Source organism: Bidens hawaiensis, unplaced genomic scaffold, assembly GCF_021521415.1.
Source record: "Bidens hawaiensis isolate Kalapana, Puna unplaced genomic scaffold, B.hawaiensis_p1.1 tig00013016_1, whole genome shotgun sequence".
NCBI lineage: Eukaryota > Viridiplantae > Streptophyta > Magnoliopsida > Asterales > Asteraceae > Bidens > Bidens hawaiensis.
The window spans coordinates 48913-68353 of NW_027492095.1; the positions used below are offsets into that span (position 1 = coordinate 48913).

General features: G+C 36.3%; 4 protein-coding genes and 1 non-coding gene across 6 annotated transcripts; 2 read left to right on the top strand and 3 right to left on the bottom strand.

Moving 5' to 3' along the window:
- Positions 1–1072: 1072 nt before the first annotated feature.
- On the top strand, positions 1073–2931 carry LOC143543038 (transmembrane emp24 domain-containing protein p24delta9-like). Its single transcript, XM_077035472.1, has 4 exons — positions 1073–1282; positions 2343–2552; positions 2629–2705; positions 2787–2931. Exons 1-4 carry the CDS (start codon positions 1073–1075, stop codon positions 2929–2931), a joined length of 642 nt encoding a protein of 213 aa, XP_076891587.1.
- An 861-nt stretch (positions 2932–3792) lies between these two features.
- Positions 3793–6997, bottom strand: LOC143543041 (uncharacterized). 2 transcript variants are annotated; one of them, XM_077035474.1, is made up of 4 exons: positions 6619–6997; positions 5876–6531; positions 4839–5820; positions 3793–4553 (listed from the first exon to the last, which is right to left on the bottom strand). In XM_077035474.1, the coding sequence occupies exons 3-4, from the start codon at positions 5450–5452 to the stop codon at positions 4352–4354; spliced, it is 816 nt and encodes a 271-aa protein (XP_076891589.1). In that variant the 5' UTR covers positions 5453–5820; positions 5876–6531; positions 6619–6997; the 3' UTR covers positions 3793–4351. The 2 variants fall into 2 exon arrangements, with proteins under 2 accessions (XP_076891589.1, XP_076891590.1); XM_077035475.1 differs by lacking the exons at positions 5876–6531; positions 6619–6997 and having other exon boundaries at positions 4839–5676; positions 5795–5849.
- Positions 6998–7164: 167 nt separating this feature from the next.
- Positions 7165–9040, top strand: LOC143543008 (protein CHLORORESPIRATORY REDUCTION 7, chloroplastic-like). Its single transcript, XM_077035445.1, has 3 exons — positions 7165–7234; positions 8435–8577; positions 8666–9040. The coding sequence occupies exons 1-3, from the start codon at positions 7189–7191 to the stop codon at positions 8933–8935; spliced, it is 459 nt and encodes a 152-aa protein (XP_076891560.1). The 5' UTR covers positions 7165–7188; the 3' UTR covers positions 8936–9040.
- Positions 9041–9498: 458 nt separating this feature from the next.
- LOC143543009 (uncharacterized) lies at positions 9499–10784 on the bottom strand. The gene is made up of 2 exons (XM_077035446.1): positions 10416–10784; positions 9499–9685 (listed from the first exon to the last, which is right to left on the bottom strand). Exons 1-2 carry the CDS (start codon positions 10559–10561, stop codon positions 9520–9522), a joined length of 312 nt encoding a protein of 103 aa, XP_076891561.1. The 5' UTR covers positions 10562–10784; the 3' UTR covers positions 9499–9519.
- A 1616-nt stretch (positions 10785–12400) lies between these two features.
- TRNAA-UGC (transfer RNA alanine (anticodon UGC)) lies at positions 12401–12473 on the bottom strand. Its single transcript has one exon. It is a non-coding gene; the product is annotated as a tRNA-Ala (tRNA).
- Positions 12474–19441: the final 6968 nt, after the last annotated feature.

Consider the following 19441-nt stretch of genomic DNA (forward strand, 5'->3'; position numbering starts at 1 on the left):
TAATCCTTATCAACCGTGGGACTTGAACCCAAAGCATCCCCCTCCCAAACCCGGGTGTTTAAAGACTTTGTCTTTGTCAATCGACCACCATCCCGTTAGTTGTTTTCTTTAATAATATTAACGTGATCAAACTTAATATTTCGATACATTCTTCTGATTTACTTATAAAATAACCATTATCCAAAGTAAAACTATTATTTCCTGTATGTATACTTGAAGAAACACGAATCCACCCCTCAAGGTCTAACACGTTAGTCCGAGGGTAATGGGTAAAGTATTCTACACGATGGGTTATAAAACCTCCTTGACGCAGACAAGTGTAACCTGCAAAACAGAACACCGTGAGCTCGTTACGAGGAATGGGGGGATTCTCTCGTAACCACCATCCGGCGTGAGAATCAGTACTTGATAGTATGAGAGAGTATAATTTGATAGTGATAGTAGGAGAAAGTATATCATTTACCATTTGGAGGTTCATTGGTATTTATAGCTGAAGGAGAGAGAGTGAGTCCAACCGCCTTGTCAGGTTTCCACCAATAATATTCCCCACTCGTGTGGTCGTGGTGGTTGGTGGAAGTTGGTGGACATCATGGCATTTTGACAGGAACGTGGTTGTACTGTTTGTACCGTCCTTTATGTGTTTTCTAATCCCCATTGGTTTGGTGTTTATCCCTATGTGGGTTACCATCCTTTTGTCCCATGCTGGTGGGGCCTTTGCATTACCATTCCCGAGGTGTCAGGAAAAGTTATATTTGGCTACACTCTTCGCGCCATGCACTACGCCCGGGGTTAGTGACTTCCTGGCGCCTAGTGTTCCACCCAGCGTATGCATTTATTGTTATACTTTGTCGAATGGTGGGTTTCATACCCTACCTCTACAATACTAAACAATGATGTAGAAAATGAGAAAAATATGATCACACGTGTTTGGTGACAAAAGAAGAAGTTAGTATAAAGGATGATGAAATTTGTGGCTGAGATTTGATTATTTGATGAATAGTTGATTCCCTGAGAGAAGAAAAACTTGGTTTTTAATATATATATATATAATATCCCCCAAAAGAAACAAACGATGTGGAGATCTCTATATATAATTCAATATATGTTTGTGACATTAGGGTTAATTAGTATTGTGAACGTGAATGGAATGAGATTCGACATCAAAACCGGAGCGACAAAATGCATAATGGATGATCTTAAAGCGATTTCGTTATCTGTGGGGTCGTACAACATCATCAGTAATGACTTGCCTCTGCCTGAATCCCATCGCATCACTCTCAGGGTGCGTACATATATCATCGTCACTAATATATATCTTATATATAAGTCTTAGGGTGCATGTAGATGCATGATTACCATTAGGTCATTTCACTCAGTTTTGGATTTGCGTTTATTATTGTACACGGTGTTTTAAAAACCGGTTCAAACCGGCCGGTTGAACCGGTTAAACCGGATTTCGTGCAGCAGGGCTGTATTTTGAGCCCGGTATTTTTGACCGGTTTGCTAGAACATCGTACCGGCGGTTTTTTTGACCTATTGCCCTTATTACTCCAAGAGATTCAAAACGGCTTTAGATTAGTAGATTAGACAATTCCTACTGCTGTGCTAAAGGCTAGAGAGGCAAGAAGAACATCTTACTCAACAAGAGTATCGGAAGAGATGCGCCTTCGGGACTTCCCTTTTAGCGTGGGAGTAGAGAAGGAAAAGGCGAAGCTGAGTCATATAATAAGTTAAGGGGAACTATAAGACGATTGAATTCATTTCAGTTTAGTCGATATGAAAGCTAGCAGAGCTAATATCGCATTTGAAAGTGACCGGCAAACCGGTTTTAAGTATGAGAAATTTTTTATATTTGCGGCCCATATTTTTCCAAAATTATTTTTAACCCGACAAATCGACAATTAACATTCAAACATGTAAACTTTAGGACTATTTTTTTAAAATTGAGTGTTTTTGTATTATTAATCTAATATAAATTAACTTTTGAATTATTTTTTGTTATGGAATCATTTACTTTGGGTTACTTTTGGAGTTGAAGTTGAATTTATAGAAAATTATAAGGTAAACTATTTAACCGGTTGAACCTAACGGTATAACCCAGTTCAACCGGGTGTACCGTTTTTTAGCTCAATCCGGCACAAGTAAAATACCGGTTTTTAAAACATTGATTGTACACGATTGATTAAGAATTAGAATACAGATGACTAGCATGATTAACGCTAGATAGTTATGTTAATTAGGGGCCTGTTATACGACCCATATGACCACTTTATCTATAATATGAGACATAGTCTCCACTCGGTTGCATATTAACTTGTTTTATATGATGTGTGCTTATATAGATAACATCGCCACTCGGGAACAACTGTCACTTTGCAGATCAAAAAGAATCTGGTACTTTTGCATTCACTGCACATGAGGATGGAGATTACATGGCATGTTTCTGGGTTGCTAAACACGATCCACCTACAACGTTGGCTGTCGACTTTGAATGGAGATCTGGTCTTGCAGCAAAAGATTGGTCTCAAGTAGCTAAAAGAGGCCAACTTGAGGTGAGTTTCAATTATTATTATTGTTATATATGTTACTTTTATATACTCTTATGGAACTTGTAATTTGTTTGGACAGATGATGGAACTTGACTTGAACAAACTGTTTGATACCATTTCCAATATCCACTTTGAAATGTATTATCTTCGCGAGAGGTAAGCATTATAAAGTCGATCAATCGGTGCATTTCGTCGCATCAACCGTTATACTTGGTTAACTAATATGGAATGTTGCAGGGAGGAATCAATGCAAATTCTAATTAGAGCAACCAATGCAAAGATGGCCACGTTTAGCTTCTTCTCGCTCATCGTTTGCTTAGCAGTGGTCTCTATGCAACTCTGGCATTTGAAGAGATTCTTCGAGAAGAAGAAGCTTATCTAGTTTTGTCGTTCCCTGATCGAGTTGATTACATTCAGATTTGCATTGGAACGAGTTGATTACATTCAGATTTGCTTTCTTTTTAACTTTATTATATCAATTCATATGTAACAACACGTCTACATTCATATCTTTTGTTTATTTAACTTTATATATGCGTTTATGTGTAACGTCTCTAAACGAATGTGAAAATGATCACATTATCTAAAAGTTAAGACAAATTCAATATATGTTTATGCAATTATACGTATATAAAACACGTACTAGGTTGTAAATTATTATTTTGACCTCTATGATTCTATCCATTTAAAACTTTCAGCTCGGCTGACTCGCGTGTTTGAATGGTTGTTAATTTATAGGTTCAAGAAATGGTTTTTCTAGAAATTACAGATTAATTATAGTTAACATATAAATCTTTAAAGTTATTTACACGAGCTAAATTATTAAAAAAACAATTTTTCTAAATCGAGAATTACTTCTTATAATTGGAGTGACGTATTATATAAAAAAGTTTAGAATTTGCAAATCCCTAAATAATTCCTTGCATATAATATTAGACCATTTAAATAAAAACATATTATTGATTTATTGTAGTCAACAAAATATTAGCTATCATAAAGTTTAATGTGCTTGTGCAACAAGTATATACTTGCTAAAGCTAACTTTGATTTCCTAAAGAGCTCACTTACATCACTAAATTAAGAATCCAAATAATTAAAAACTAGTACTTAGACCCGTCGTGTTGCGGGGGGTGGAGTAAAGTTAGAAAAAAGATATTGTTGCTGCTCATATTTCAATATCTCGGAATCATAGTACACTAAAGCGTCTAATTTTCAAAGCTGAGATCGAACAGGTAAAACCTAGCTCCAAAAACAAATTGAAACTAAGAATGAATTTCAAATACGAATGCTGACCGGTTAACAAATGAAAGCTGCAATCAAAAAAATCTGGCTTGTTACCCTGCCATTTGCAGTCGGACCCGTTAATCCAAAAAAAAACGCCACCTTGAATCGTGAATCTTACCCATGGCTCATATCACCACTATGGTTGCAACATAGAAATGTAAATCGAAAACACTACAAGTACAACTCACATAAATCTTTTTATCTTTTTATCTATATAAGTTCATGAATAATGCTTACATAACATCTATACGTTCGTTCGTATAACAAATCCAATCCATGAACCAATCTTTGTATCCACTTACTATCAGAATGTATATTGTTTGAATGGGTATGTATACATATGCCCACGTATGATTCCACCTCGTTTTCTTAGTACCGTTAAAAGAGCTATAGATAAACACCAGGACCAATTAATAGAATGAGCCATATCTGTACCTTAGCTTCTCACTGCACTAGCGGCCTGCAATCGGACCACTATCACTCTCCTCACTAATGGTGTAGTCATCATTGTTGAAGCATCAACAGCACATTGGAAAACATGAGAAGCAATGGAACCATTGGTTGCCACCAGCTTTAGGGACCGTGGAGGCAGCTTTAGGTGTAGTTTGTGCTGCCTCTGCTGGCGGTGTTGATGGTGCCGCCTCTGCTGGCGGTGCTGATGGTGCAGCCTCAGGTTTTTCAGCCTCCACCTTTGTTCGACTTGGACTGCCTTCTGCAAGACTGAAAGTACCAAACATGATTCATTATCTCATTGCATTAATATTACAGGGGTGGTATCCGATACAAATAAAATTAGCATACTAAACATACAAATAACTATAGTGATTACAGTTTTGAACCAAGTAATTATGTTATAAAAAATAAGATAGTGTAATAATAATTACTCTAGTTCAAATACACTACACTTCTCACGATAAAAGTCATTTGTATTTGATCCAAACCCAATATTATAATTTTTTAATTAATCAAAGTTGTAAATTTGTAATTAAGTAAAAGTTAGCTTACACAGGGAATGCAAATGAACTAGTGCTTTGGCAACTCGCATCAGAAAGACGAGAATTTTTCGCAGAGTTAGCAGAACCAATCGGCGACACGTTTTGGGTTTCGGTAACTTCTTCTTTCTCTCCCGATTCGTTCTCTGCTGACGTGTCGATCACTGTTGGTGGGGTAGGTGACATGCAGGACTTATTACCATCCGGTGTTGAACATGAATGATCATCAATCCAGTTAAATTCTCCTGATTTACTTATAAAATAACCATTATCCAAAGTGAAACTATAAATTCCTGTATGTATACTAAACAATGATTCACCGGACGATAGACTCCAGTCTGAATTACTTCTATGTTTTAAACCAAACAACGGTGATGGAGACCGATTAACATCATATCCCGCAGGCTGCCACATCACTTGAACCGGTGGAGATTGTTTTGGAGATCCATTTAATGTATTAAAATCATAAGTTTGAGGCAACGTAATCATCATGCTTGGTGATTCGTCAAGTTCAAGATTCGCGGCATCGTTTTCACGAATATCTACTTCAAAATGATTTGAACTTGACGATGAAGAAGAAGAGTCCTCGTCTATAATACTACTACCACCCCCGTTATTATGTTCCATTTCGTTCTGTTCAACCAATCGTTGCAATGTGAATATCAAACCGCAATTAAAGTGCACCAGTAAACAGTGATACAAGTCCAAGTATGACCTAAAACCGTAATCTAGGAAACTTTAGGGTTTCAAAATCAACAAATCACAGCAATAATTTACAGTTCTTAACATCGCAATTCTAACAAACCGTTATCGTAAACGCCATAAGTCGCTGCTAAAATCATTGACCTCTACTAATTTTTTTTTCTGTTCAATGAATCGTTGCCAAATGCGAATAAGCAACCACAATTTGTGTGCACCAATAAACAGTAATACAACCAGTTGCAGTATGACCTAAAACCGTGATCTCACAGCTTCAATATGCATCCGAATCGTCTCTCGGAAGCCTTAGGGTTTCAAAATCAACAATCGCACCGAAAACTAACAAACTACGTTTCCGCGCCAATAATTTACAGTTCTTAGCATCACAATGACGCAATTCTAACAAACCATTGTCGTAAACGCCATAAGCCTCTGCTAAAACCGTTGAATCCTACTAATTCTGTTCCACTCAACCGATCGTCACGAAATGTGTACACCAATTAACAGTGATCCAACCACCTCCAGTATGACCTAAAACCACAATCTCACAGCTTCAATATGCACCCGAGGCGTGTCTCGGAAGCCTTAGGGTTTCAAATTCGACGAATCACACCAAAAACAAACAAATAGTTGTCGTAAACGCCACAATTCGCTCAATTCGCTGCTAAAACTGTCGAATTCAGCTAAATTAACGCTTCGTTCGGTATGACCTAAAACTGCAATTTCACGGCTTCAATACGCACCCGAACCATGCCTCGGAAGCCTTAGGGTTTCAAAATCAACGAATCGCACCAAAGTTAAACAAATTGTTATCGTAAACGCCACAATTCGCTCAATTCGCTGCTAAAACCATCAGATTCAACCAAACTATTACGCTTAATCCACGAGACTCACCGGTACGACCTAAAACCATGATCTGAACACGAAACTGAAATCCAAACTATCGGAAACGTGTCTCGGAGCCTTAGGGTTTCAAAATCAACAAATCGCACCATAAACAAATCAACCTAGGGTTTCACGGCAATAATTAACAGTTAATAACATCTCAATTACGCGCCAATTCGATTGTTCAAATTAGAAGAAACTGAACTTACGTTATAAATCAAATCGTACGGATTCCGATCACCGGCGGGCCGAATGTCTGCCGGAATTTGACAATTAAACCTCGAGCCGTTGAATGAGGATAACGAATTTGAAGGAAACAGAGGATTAGGGTTAGGGTTTGATCGGTTGGTTTGATAATTGATTGATTGAATAATTATTAATAACTGAAGGTTAAGCGTGGTTATAGGTGTAACGCTTTATATATAGACGCGGGAACATTATTATTATTATTATTATTATTATTATTATTATTATTATTATTATTATTATTATTATTATTATTATGATTATGATTATGATGATGATGATGATGATGATGATGATGATGATGATGATGATGATGATGATGATGATGATGATGATGATTATTATTATTATTATTATTATTATTATTATTTGACGGGTAAGTTTGGGGTGGGTATGGGAGTATGGTGAAAGATGAGGGGGTGAAATCAAAAATATAGGAAGCAATGAAAAATGATGTGTATATATATATCTATTATTATATATATATAATATTAATAATGGTTGTTCACCATTCAAAGGGATTTTGCTTATCCATGGAAACAAAACAGCTTTTGAGACATGGGGCTCCATTTATTAAAGGTGAGTTTTAATAATGTAATCTTTACAACAAAAGCTTTGTTTTAGTTTTATAAAGGCACATGTATCAATCGGTGGTGTTTTGATAGTTGAGTGTTATGTGTCTTATGTTCTTAAGTCAGGAACATTTCTATTTTGACGGGTAGAGGTAAGGTTGTCTATATTTTATCATTCTCTGATTGTCCCGTGAAACGATTAATTGGATGATTAACTTTCATATAAAACAATTAACTTGGATTATTAGTGGATTAGATTATTTAACTTATTAGTTGATTACCGTGTGTGTCAATGCCGGGTTTGAAGAAGGGCAGGGTGGTTGACAATCCTCGGCCTGGTCACCCGGTAGGTCCGAGTTTTTTTTTTAATATGTATATATTTTTATGATTTTTAGAGAGAATTGAATACCTTAGGGCTTAGACTTAACTTATTTAGGTCGCATACCATAATGGTATTTCCCTTACATATATTATTATTATTATTATAATTATTATTAGCTTTTATATAGCTGTTAAACTGTGATCTTATTATTAATATTATTATAATTAGTAGTAGTTTGTATATAACTGTTAAACTTTGATTTCCTTTATTTTGCTTCATACACATGTACTTAGAGCCGAGGGTCTCTCTGGAAGCCACCTCTTCATTCCTTTGGATGGAGGTACGGTGTGCCTACATCCCACCCTCCCCAGACCCTACTTATAGCTTTGCTGTCGGTGGGATTTTACTGGGCATGATTGATTGATTTGATTGATATATATATATATTTTTATGAAAAAATTGTATTTTTTATGTTTAAACTCAATTACTCAACTCATTTGAGCTTGTTTTGATAAAAAAAAATAAAAAAATTATACAACCTAAATCATATCAAAGTAAGCTCATTTAAAATTAATTAGTTTGTTGAATTATGATCAATCTGAATTCAAATTAGTTTGTTGTTTTCAGTTTGGATTATGGGTTTGTGTTTTTTAGTTGATTACTTTAGAGCTTAACTGAACCTAATATATTAAAAAAATAATAATAAGCTTTCACTTAACCCTTGAAGTCCATCTACACAATGCAAGTTACATTTTACATAATCCTGTTGGTTAGCAAGGTATTCATGAATTTCTGTCAATTTATCAGTAACAGGTTCTCATTGTAATTAAAAATAAAAAGTTTGGCTATGGAACCTTTAACTAATTGGTAGCACTTCATTTTCAGAAAACAATACATCAAAAAACCACAATCAAACACCATCATATGTCCACCAGAAGTCAAGTTTTACAACTCAATGTTTAAGTTATTCAAGTTACTCATGCCCCAAGTTTACCATTGTGGAAAGACAACACAGGAATGCAACAAAGGCAAGGTTTTACACTTAAAATACAAAACTATGCACACGGTGCGCGGAAAAGGATAAGTTATTTACGAAATTTTATAGCATGTAAACAGATTTATGCAAGGAGAAGAAGATCAAACATGGAAACAGACACTTATGTACTAATGGAGCCCGGTAAAGCCGAAGAATTTGTGAATGAGGAAGAACTAAGAGATAGATTGAAGGGATGGCTCGAAAACTGGCCAGCCGGATCACTGCCTCCTGACCTTGCAAGATATGAGTCCATTGATGATGCTGTTTCGTTTCTTGTTAAGTCGGTTTGTGAACTCGAGATCGATGGAGATGTTGGCTCGGTTCAGTGGTATGAAATTAGTTTGGAATGAAAGTTATATCGATTTCCACTTCGGTTATGTTAATTTGTTATCGTCGGTGCGTGTAAGTGTGACCAGCAGGCGAATATTCGAACACAATGAGATTATAATGACCAAGATTTTAAGTATCATAAGCTTTACATCATCAAATGGTAAAAGATTCAATCAAACAAAACAAAATTCTAACTGGGCCCGTCTTGGATGGGGAGGCAGGGAGGTCGACTGCCTTAGGCCCGGAAATTTTAAAAATAAATTATATATATCTATATCAATAAAAAACCGTATTAGTTTCAATCAAAAGTTTTGTTTAAACAATACCCAATAAATCAGACCCAAAATCCAAATCATATACAATACTCATTACTCATTACTTAAGGCCCGAATTTATTCTCGTCTTCGGCCCAAAGTTTTTTTAGCGATTCTCGAAGACGGCCCTAATTCTAACTTTTTAATAATATGTAATAAAACCCATATAAGCAAATCAAGATTTCAACTTCATAAGCTTTTACATAATCTGAAAATGGTAAAAGATTCAATCAAACTCAATAACATTCTAAATTTTTAAAAACATATAATCAAACCCATATGAGCAATATTCAAGTTTTAAGAGCACCCAGATCTTGAAACCTGGAACCTTGCCCCTTATGTTCTTGCTTTGGAGCAGCCGATGGCGGTAACCGAGCCGATGACTTCATGGACTTACTTTTAGCAAGAAGTCCTTTGGAAACAGGGGACATGATTTGATCAGTTGGGCTTTTATACCTACACAAAAAAAAGTTAAAAATTTAAACTTTATTACCAAGAACTATTTATATTATCAAATCAAGAATAAACCACAAAAAGGTTAAGAATTCAAACTTGATTACCTGAAAAGATTTAATTTATCAAATCAAGAATTACCCAAAAAAGATTGTAAATTCAAACTCTATTACCAAGAAACATTTATATTTTCAAATCAAGAATTACCCACAAAAAGGTTAAAAATTCAAACTTTATTACCAAGAAGGCAAGAACTATTTAACTTATCAAATTAAGAATAACCCACAAAAAAGTTAAAAATTCAAATTTTATTACCAAGAAAGATTAAAATTATCAAATCAAGAATTAGTGAATTACCCACAAAAAAGGTTAAAAAATTTAAACTTTATTACCAAGAAAGATTTTATTTATCAAAACAAGAATTACCCAGAAAAAGGTTAAAAATTCAAACTTTATTACCAAGAAAGACTTAAATTATCAAATCAAGAATTACTTACAAGAAACTTAAAAATTCAAACTTCATTACCAAGGAAGATTTCTATATACAAACAAGGTTTAAAGTTTGTTACTTAACAGAGTCCAACAGGTTATGCATAGTAATAATATGACTCCAAGTTCTATCAATTGAGTTTTGCAATTAAAAAAGGCTTGCAACACAGCTTGTTGCTCTTTTATATTATATTTTATTAAGTGAAATATTTATAAAAAAAATTACCCACAAACATTGACTTACATTTCTGGATACTTGAATGCTTTCGGGACCGTAAGACGATTAGGGGTGCCAATTTTAGCCGAACCACTAGCCGGAGTCGAAGAATTCATCGTAAGAGGTTGAGGTGGTGTTGGTGGTGAGGGTGTTGATGGAGATCTTTGATCCATGAGTTTGTATAAGATTGTATGTGAGATTGAATATGGCAAAATGTGGGTTTTAAGGTTGAAGTTAGTGGGAATAAAATGCTTGGTTTTGATTTATTTGGAGGGGTTTTTTGTTGGTGTGTGTGTGGCAAAAGATAAAATAGGGGCATAAAAGTATTAATATATTTAAATGACCGTTGGTGGAATATTGTAGTGGGTAACGGTTCAATTTGGTGTGTTTTGACTATTGTTTGTTTGACTAACAAAGTCTTAAGTATGATCATAATTAGTTTACTTATTATTATCAAACTCCTTAACCATTATTCTAGTTTTACTTTTTTTTAACGACCAACAATGCCTCATGAAATGTAACACTAACATTTATTAAAATGGAAAAAGCTAACGGAAAGCTGGATATTACATCGGGACAACAAAAATGTACAAAAGCTTATCAATGAGATATGATATGATAAGACCCTGCCATACAAGAATAAGAAGTGGCGGAGCCAGAAAATTTATCCAATAGGTTTGGGATTTTTTTCGTGCTCAGTTTTTTACCGTGTCAAAGTTTTCGGGCCTGGATGGGTGAGTCGGTGGCTCGGCCAAATAAATAAAACATAATCACTATCATAACAAAAGTAAATCATCATTGTTTTCAGCCCGAACTAGCGAAGGAGGCGTAGTCCGGTTGATAGAAACAAAAATGGTCGATCGTTGTTTTTGGCTTTTTTTTTATTTAAATTTTATTTAGGTTTTATGTTTAGTGTTAATTGGTTGATTCTATTAAAATTTTGTCTGTTTTTTTTAATATATATATATATATATCATATATGGATTATTATTTTTTTCGAAACGTATATATGAGTTATTATTGACTCATTTATCATGTTTGTTACTAATTATTATAGTTTTTTTTTTACTTTTTATATTTTATAGAAAAATATTCATTACTAAAACATTTTTAACTCATTTTTTTCATAATCAATGGGTTCGGATATTTTCTTTTAAATGATACAGTGTTCACTCGTCGAAAAAGAATGAGCTCGCTCGTAAAATCATACCTATAAGTGATATATAAAACCGAAAAATGATCGGATTCTGCCAAGCATATGTGGCTCCGCCACTGCAAAAAGGGTAGCATAACACATAAGGAACTCAAAAACAAGATGACGGAAGGTAACACCATTTAAACTAGCAAATGTCTTGAGCTTGATCTTAGTTTTATCCACCAAAATGGTTGGGATATAATCTCTTATATGATCTTTGAAGTAAAGCAATTCTCCTTGTTGTACACCGCGTGTTTGTTAGCTTTTTATATGAACTATAAACGTAGTGTAAAAGATAGTCCCACTATGTTAACATTTTAGATTCATTTAGATTCATCTAAACCATTAGAGTATCCAAAAAGCGGAAACTCGTACATATACTCAAACCTTACGACGACATCCGTCCCTGAAGCTCATCCACAAGCATCTTCATTTAAGATGTTACTGATAAATTATGTATGGTGTTTGATTCATCCTTAAGATACCATTTGGATTTAATGTTAAATTCAAGGAACTTATATTTCAATCACTTTAATAACAAACACCAAGCCAAAAACCTTTTGATACACTTGGATTAATTGACTTTGATTTTTCTTAATAAAAGTTGTAATTTTCTATAGCTTAACTTATTTATTTTCAGATATAGACATGTGGGAATATAAATAATGATTAATGTCAGCCTTTTTAAACGTGTAATCTATGTTTGATTTCATTGTTTGACTTTGACTATGTACGTAGTCAAACTATAAGAACACTTTTACTATGTAATATGTATGGACTTGAAAGTAAACATTTTTAAAATAAAAATACAAGTAAATGGAGATGCGGGGGATCGAACCCCGTACCTCTCGCATGCAAAGCGAGCGCTCTACCATTTGAGCTACATCCCCAGCTTGATTACACTTTAACAAGCTAAAATATTAATAGTTATAGATACATTCATGTAGTATTTTTTTGAGTTATGCTGAAATTATTACCTACACCAATGATTTTTCATACTGTCAATAATAACTCACCGAATCAAATTATTCATTTGGATAGTTTGATCAAAGGCATTATCAGTAACGAGAAATAGTGGTGTCAATCGTATCGGGTTGATGGATTGATGGGTTATTGGGTTTTGGGTTGACGTGTTGAGATCTTTAAACCCTAGCCCAATCCATATATATATTTGTGTCGGGTCGTGTTTGGTTTGCGCATCGGGTCGCGTTCGGTTTGTGTATCGGGTCAACCCATTTTATGTTCGTTTACTAATATGAGTAATATCTAGGGACTAATATGAGTAATATCTAGGGACGTAGTAACAATTTAAACAACTAATTATTTTTATTTATATAAAACATTTTAGTAATTTATGATATATTTAATTGTATTTGTGTATTTATCTTTCATTTTCAACTACCAAACTTGGTTTACCTATTTAGCTCAAGACATAAACAACAGAATGATAATAGTTAGAGAATAGACATTTAGTTTTAATAAAATAAAAATGTTAGAGAATAAAAATTCTTAAACGGGTTAACTGGGTCAACCTGCATTTTACCGGGTCGGGTTGACTGGTTTTAAAGCGAGTTTGGTTTGGGTTGACCTGTTTAAGAAACGGGGCGTGTCAATCGACCCAAAACTTATATTTTTTGGTGTCGGGTTCGGGTCAGAAATTGTCACCCCTAACTATAAGGTTTTGGTTAATTTAGCATGACATTTGGAGTGATGATGGACGACTAAGCGACCTGTTATCGAGCATCTTACCATCTTCGATAAATACAACACGTGGAAGATGAAGCTAAACAACAACAACAACAACAACAACAATAATAATAATAATAATAATAATGCATGGACACCCTTTATCAAAAAAGATGACACTTTGATGGCAAAAATAGCTGAGCCAAAGCTCAAAGCTGAACAAAATAACCATGTGAATATTTCATACCACACACCATGCTCACGTGTAACAACACACTAATGCACTTCCATTTTCAAGTTATTACTTTCATGCTACAAAATTCATTGTTGAGTCCACAACCGGTTGGCTCAAAACACCACCAGATTAATTGTTGTATTTACAAAGCTAGGGGTTTTTAGTTATTTTTCTCTTAGTTTGAGTCTGACAAGAAATTGTATAGGCTAAAGTTTATAGGGTTATAAATAGGAGTTAGTTGTAATCCAGTTAAAACTAATAATAATTCAGTTTTCGGATTCGATTTCATAAAATCTTGTTTTAAGTTAAAACAAAATAACAAATAATAGCAATTTAGCGATTTGTCATTTAAAGAAATCTCATTTAGCCCCAATTCAATTACAGTTTTAGAGAAATCTCATTTAGCCTAACATCATGATAAAAAGTTATCAGGTTTAAATAGCCGTAACCAAAAAACAAACCGAACCCAAATCCAACATTCTTATTCGGTTTCACAAAAAAAAATGATTTAATTCGTGTCAAATAGGGGTGTAAACGAGCCGAGCCTTAGCCCGTTTAGGCTCGATCTTAGCTTTTCAAGCTAGAGCTTGGCTAAGGCTCGACTCATTTATTATTTATTAATGTACTAATATATATACCTAACTTTTCATAATTTTATATAGTAACATTATACATATTTGTTACTTATTTTATCATAAATATTGATATAAGTACACGCTTAACATATTAAATAAAAGTTAGATACATGATATTCTTATTTAGGCTTACGAGCCACAAGCGAAGCTAAGACTCGTTTATTAAACCAACTTATAAGCACGGGCTCATTTAAACTCGACCAGATTCAAGTTTTAATGAGTAGATCTCGAGTAGTTCACAAGCAGCTTGACTCATTTACACCCTAGTTTCGAACCAAACCAAACAAAACAAAATCGAAACCAATTGAATTTAACATTTAACATAATATAAAATAATATAAAGTTTTAAGTTTTCACTGTAAGTCTGTATCAAACTATTTGTGTCCCAAACATTTCTTATGATCCATCTTCCACAATTCAAGATTTTAAGACATCCAACACACTAACATTAATATCAACCGTTGGATCTCTCTCAATATCCACATCAATGGCTACAAGCAGCACGTGTACAGCATAAACAACAAACAACCGACATGTCTTTCCACCTAGCCTCAGCCTTGGAACCAAACCAAACTCAGAATAATAAATTTGTTACATGTTAAATGTTTAACAGCTTTTTATGAATTACATTGTATTGTACACTCAGTCACAGTGTGTATAAACAGGTGCATTCATCTTGTCCTGTTTGCATTTGCAAACAACTGTTGATCTTTGTCGGGGTATGGTACTAAGAACCCTAATTTATTGTGTTTTGGGCTTATTTTATTATATGGGCTAATACATTTGTTTTTGGGCTGAGGGGGTTTTGTGGAGGTAACCCTAACTGGGCTAGGCCCATTAGGGTACCATGATGGTGGCCATGAGGCTCCCTATATAAGGAGGTCTCCACCTCCTTATCAAGGGTTGGCAAATAGCTCAATAAGAGCCACCACCATATTTTTATGTCTGTGAACAAGAGATCCTCTGGATTTCTTAGCGGTCACCTCCACACCCCCAAAAGTCACAGCAGATCACAGCAGCGGTCGGAGAAGAAGCAAGCAAGTCGTGGTTCGTTCATCTCGAAGTCCGTGGAAACATCGTCATGGGTCAGGTCAGATTCATTTCACGTTTCTACATTTTGGCGCCATCCGTGGGACGGCAAGGAACCACACTTCGCTTCTCGTTTCGGCCCTCCGATCTGTCCATCAGCATCTCAGATCTACGGATCTGTTCATCAGATCTACGGATCTGTTCATCAAGATCTACAGATCTGTTCATCAAGATCTCAGATATACGGATCAATATTCCAGATCTGTTCATCAATATTCCAGATCTGTTCATCAATATCCTAGATCTGTTCATCAATATTCCAGATCTGTTCATCAATATCCTAGATCTGTTCATCAATATTCCAGATCTGTTCATCGATATCTCAGATCTACGATTTCTTCTCTCAGATATGTTCTTCCGTAGATCTAAAAAATATTTCCAGATCTGGAAATACTATCAGATCTGTTGGAAGAAATACACAGGAAGAAATACTATCGGATCTGAACAATGATCTGGAAATACACAGGAAGAAATACCCGATATTTTGGGGAAAACCCTCATATCTGCACTGAATCAGATCTGGGTTCGCTCACGCATCAAGCATGCTCAAACATTTGCATGCTCACGCATCAAGCATGCTCAAGCATCAAGCATGCTCAAACATTTGCATGCTCACGCATCGATGCTCACGCATCAAGCATGCTCAAGCATCAAGCATGCTCAAACATTTGCATGCTCACGCATCGATGCTCACGCATCAAGCATGCTCAAACATTTGCATGCTCACGCATCGATGCTCAAGCATCAAGCATGCTCTCGCATCGATGCTCAAACATCAAGCATGCTCAAACATTTGCATGCTCACGCATCGATGCTCAAGCATCAAGCATGCTCTCGCATCGATGCTCAAACATCAAGCATGCTCATGGCGCATAGCACATGCTCAAGCATGCTCAAGCATCAAGCATGCTCAAACATCAAGTGTGCTCACGCATCGATGCTCAAGCATCAAGCATGCTCTCGCATCGATGCTCAAACATCAAGCATGCTCAAACATGCGCGCAGGCACCGAGCGCGCGAAAGGTCAACCCACAGGATACAGACCGAGGCTTAAAATCAAGATGTCATGAAGACAGCCAAAACCTATGCTCATGGCGCATAGCACATGCTCAAGCATGCTCAAGCATCAAGCATGCTCAAACATTTGCATGCTCACGCATCGATGCTCATGCATCAAGCATGCTCAAGCATCAAGCATCCTCACGCATCGATGCTCAAGCATCAAGCATGCTCAAACATCAAGCATGCTCAAACATCAAGCATGCTCACGCATCACGCATGCTCACACATCATAGATGCTCACGCATTCAAAATCTCTAGATCATGCGCGCTACCGCTGATCAACTTCGGATTCCGCATGCGCGCTCCCGGCGATCACTCTTCGCCACAGCGGTTTGCATTCGCGCCACCGCATACATTTTTTTTGCATACATGTTTCACACTTCCTTTTATTAATTTGAGCAATATGACAACATTATATTGACATCAAACTAAAAATAAAACGAAGTAAAACATACATGCGCGAGCTTCAAGCTCAAACGCGTTGACGAGTCTTAACTCTAAAACGTCAGGGCCTTAGCCCAAATATATGAGCCTTAGCTCAAACTTAAAAGTTTGGAATACTCAGACCCACAGGCCTCGCGCCAAGGGTGGAATACTCATAAACCCACATGCCTCGCGCCAAGGGTGGAATACTCAGACCCACAGGCCTCGCGCCAAGGGTGGAATACTCATAAACCCACAGGCCTCGCGCCAAGGGTGGAATACTCATAAACCCATATGGCTACGCGCCATACTAAAAGGTTCGGCCACGAGTCGCGCAAGCACCTATGACATCATTATTATTATCTGGCTGTTTGTGCCTCCATTATTATTTTGAAGACAAGCCGGGATAGTCATCCGGCGCAGAAGAGGCCCTTGTCGGCCGGTCATTATCATCATATTAAAGCTCGTAAGTCACCATGCGCGCAGGCTCTCATTATTCTACAAGCTCGTAAGTCGCCTCACGCGCCAGCTTTATTATTCTTAGCTCGTAAGTCGCCTCACGCGCCAGCTTTATTATTCTTAGCTCGTAAGTCGCCTCACGCGCCAGCTTTATTATTTTACAGCTCGTAAGTCGCCGCGCGCCAAGCTTTATTATTCTTAGCTCGTAAGTCGCCTCACGCGCCAGCTTTATTATTTTACAGCTCGTAAGTCGCCGCGCGCGCCAAGCTTTATTATTCTTAGCTCGTAAGTCGCCTCACGCGCCAGCTTTATTATTTTACAGCTCGTAAGTCGCCACGCGCGCCAAGTTTTATTATTCTTAGCTCATAAGTCGCCGCGCGCACCAAGCTTTATTATTCTTAGCTCGTAAGTCGCCTCACGCGCCAGCTTTATTATTTTATAGCTCGTAAGTCGCCGCGCGCGCCAAGCTTTATTATTCCTAGCTCGTAAGTCGCCTCACGCGCCAGCTTTATTATTTTACAGCTCGTAAGTCGCCTTGCGCGCCAGCTTCATTATTCTACAAGCTCGTAAGTCGCCTCGCGCGCCAGCTTCTTTATTATTACAGCTCGTAAGTCGCCATGCGCGCAGGCTCTCATTATTCTACAAGCTCGTCAGTCGCCTCACGCGCCAGCTTTATTATTTTACAGCTCGTAAGTCGCCACGCGCGCCAAGCTTTATTATTCTTAGCTCGTAAGTCGCCTCACGCGCCAGCTTTATTATTCTCAGCTCGTAAGTCGCCTCGCGCGCAGGCTTTTATTATTCTCAGCTCGTAACTCGCTTCGCGCGCAGGCTTTTGTTATTATAGCTCATAAGTCGCCTCGCGCGCAAGCTTTATTATCAGGCCCCGCGCCACTATTATTATGATGCGTGCTATATCTTATTCATACTAGTGCACCATCATCATCATAAGGATCACAACATGTCATCATCATGGAGAAAACCTCCCAAAACTCAAAGACAAGGCCGAAGAAAAGGGAAGAAACCGCCTCACGATCTAACACACTTTATAAAGTCCAGTGCTCCACCTAAACGCTTGCACGCCTAGGAGCAACACTGGACTTGGGGGGCTCGGTATGGTACTAAGAACCCTGATTTATTGTGTTTTGGGCTTATTTTATTATATGGGCTAATACATTTGTTTTTGGGCTGAGGGGGTTTTGTGGAGGTAACCCTAACTGGGCTAGGCCCATTAGGGTACCATGATGGTGGCCATGAGGCTCCCTATATAAGGAGGTCTCCACCTCCTTATCAAGGGTTGGCAAATAGCTCAATAAGAGCCACCACCATATTTTTGTGTCTGTGAACAAGAGATCCTCTGGATTTCTTAGCGGTCACCTCCACACCCCCAAAAGTCACAGCAGATCACAGCAGCGGTCGGAGCAGAAGCAAGCAAGTCGTGGTTCGTTCATCTCGAAGTCCGTGGAAACATCGTCATGGGTCAGGTCAGATTCATTTCACGTTTCTACAATCTTGATCTTCATAAGTAAGAAACTCATATTAATGTTGTTATTATTATTATTATTATTATTATTAACAAAAGGTTCTACACATCATTTTCATGCCAATAGTTTCAAGATTTTGTGTTATTGATGCAAAAGTTTTAATTTTTACTTGGTTTCTTGATTTCCATAAGTAAGAAATTTATATTATTATTATTATTATTATTATTATTATTATTATTATTTACAACAAACCCATCAAAAAGTTGCAATCTTTTAAACACCCTTTTAATTATTTTGTAAATTGTAGCTTCAACACACCATTTTCATGCAAATGTGTTCAAGAATGTGTGTTCTTGGTGCAAAAGTTTTAATTTTTACTTGGTTTTTGATCTCCATAAGTAATTAAGAAATTTATATTATTTTAACAAATCCACCTAAAAGTTGCAATCTTTTAAACACCCTTTTAATTAATTGTAAATTGCAGCTTCAGGTAAGCTTTAACACACCATTTTCATGCAAATGTTTTCAAGATTTTGTGTTATTGATGCAAAAGTTTTAATTTTTACTTGGTTTATTGACCACCATAAGTAAGAAATTTATATTATTTTAATAAACCCACCTAAAAGTTGAAATCTTTTAAACATCCTTTTAATTATTTCTTGAATTGTAGCTTCAACACACCATTTTCGTGCAAATGTTTTCAAGAATGTTTGTTCTTGATGCAAAAGTTTTAATTTTTACTTGGTTTGTTGAACTCCATAAGTAAGAAATTTATATTATTTTAATAA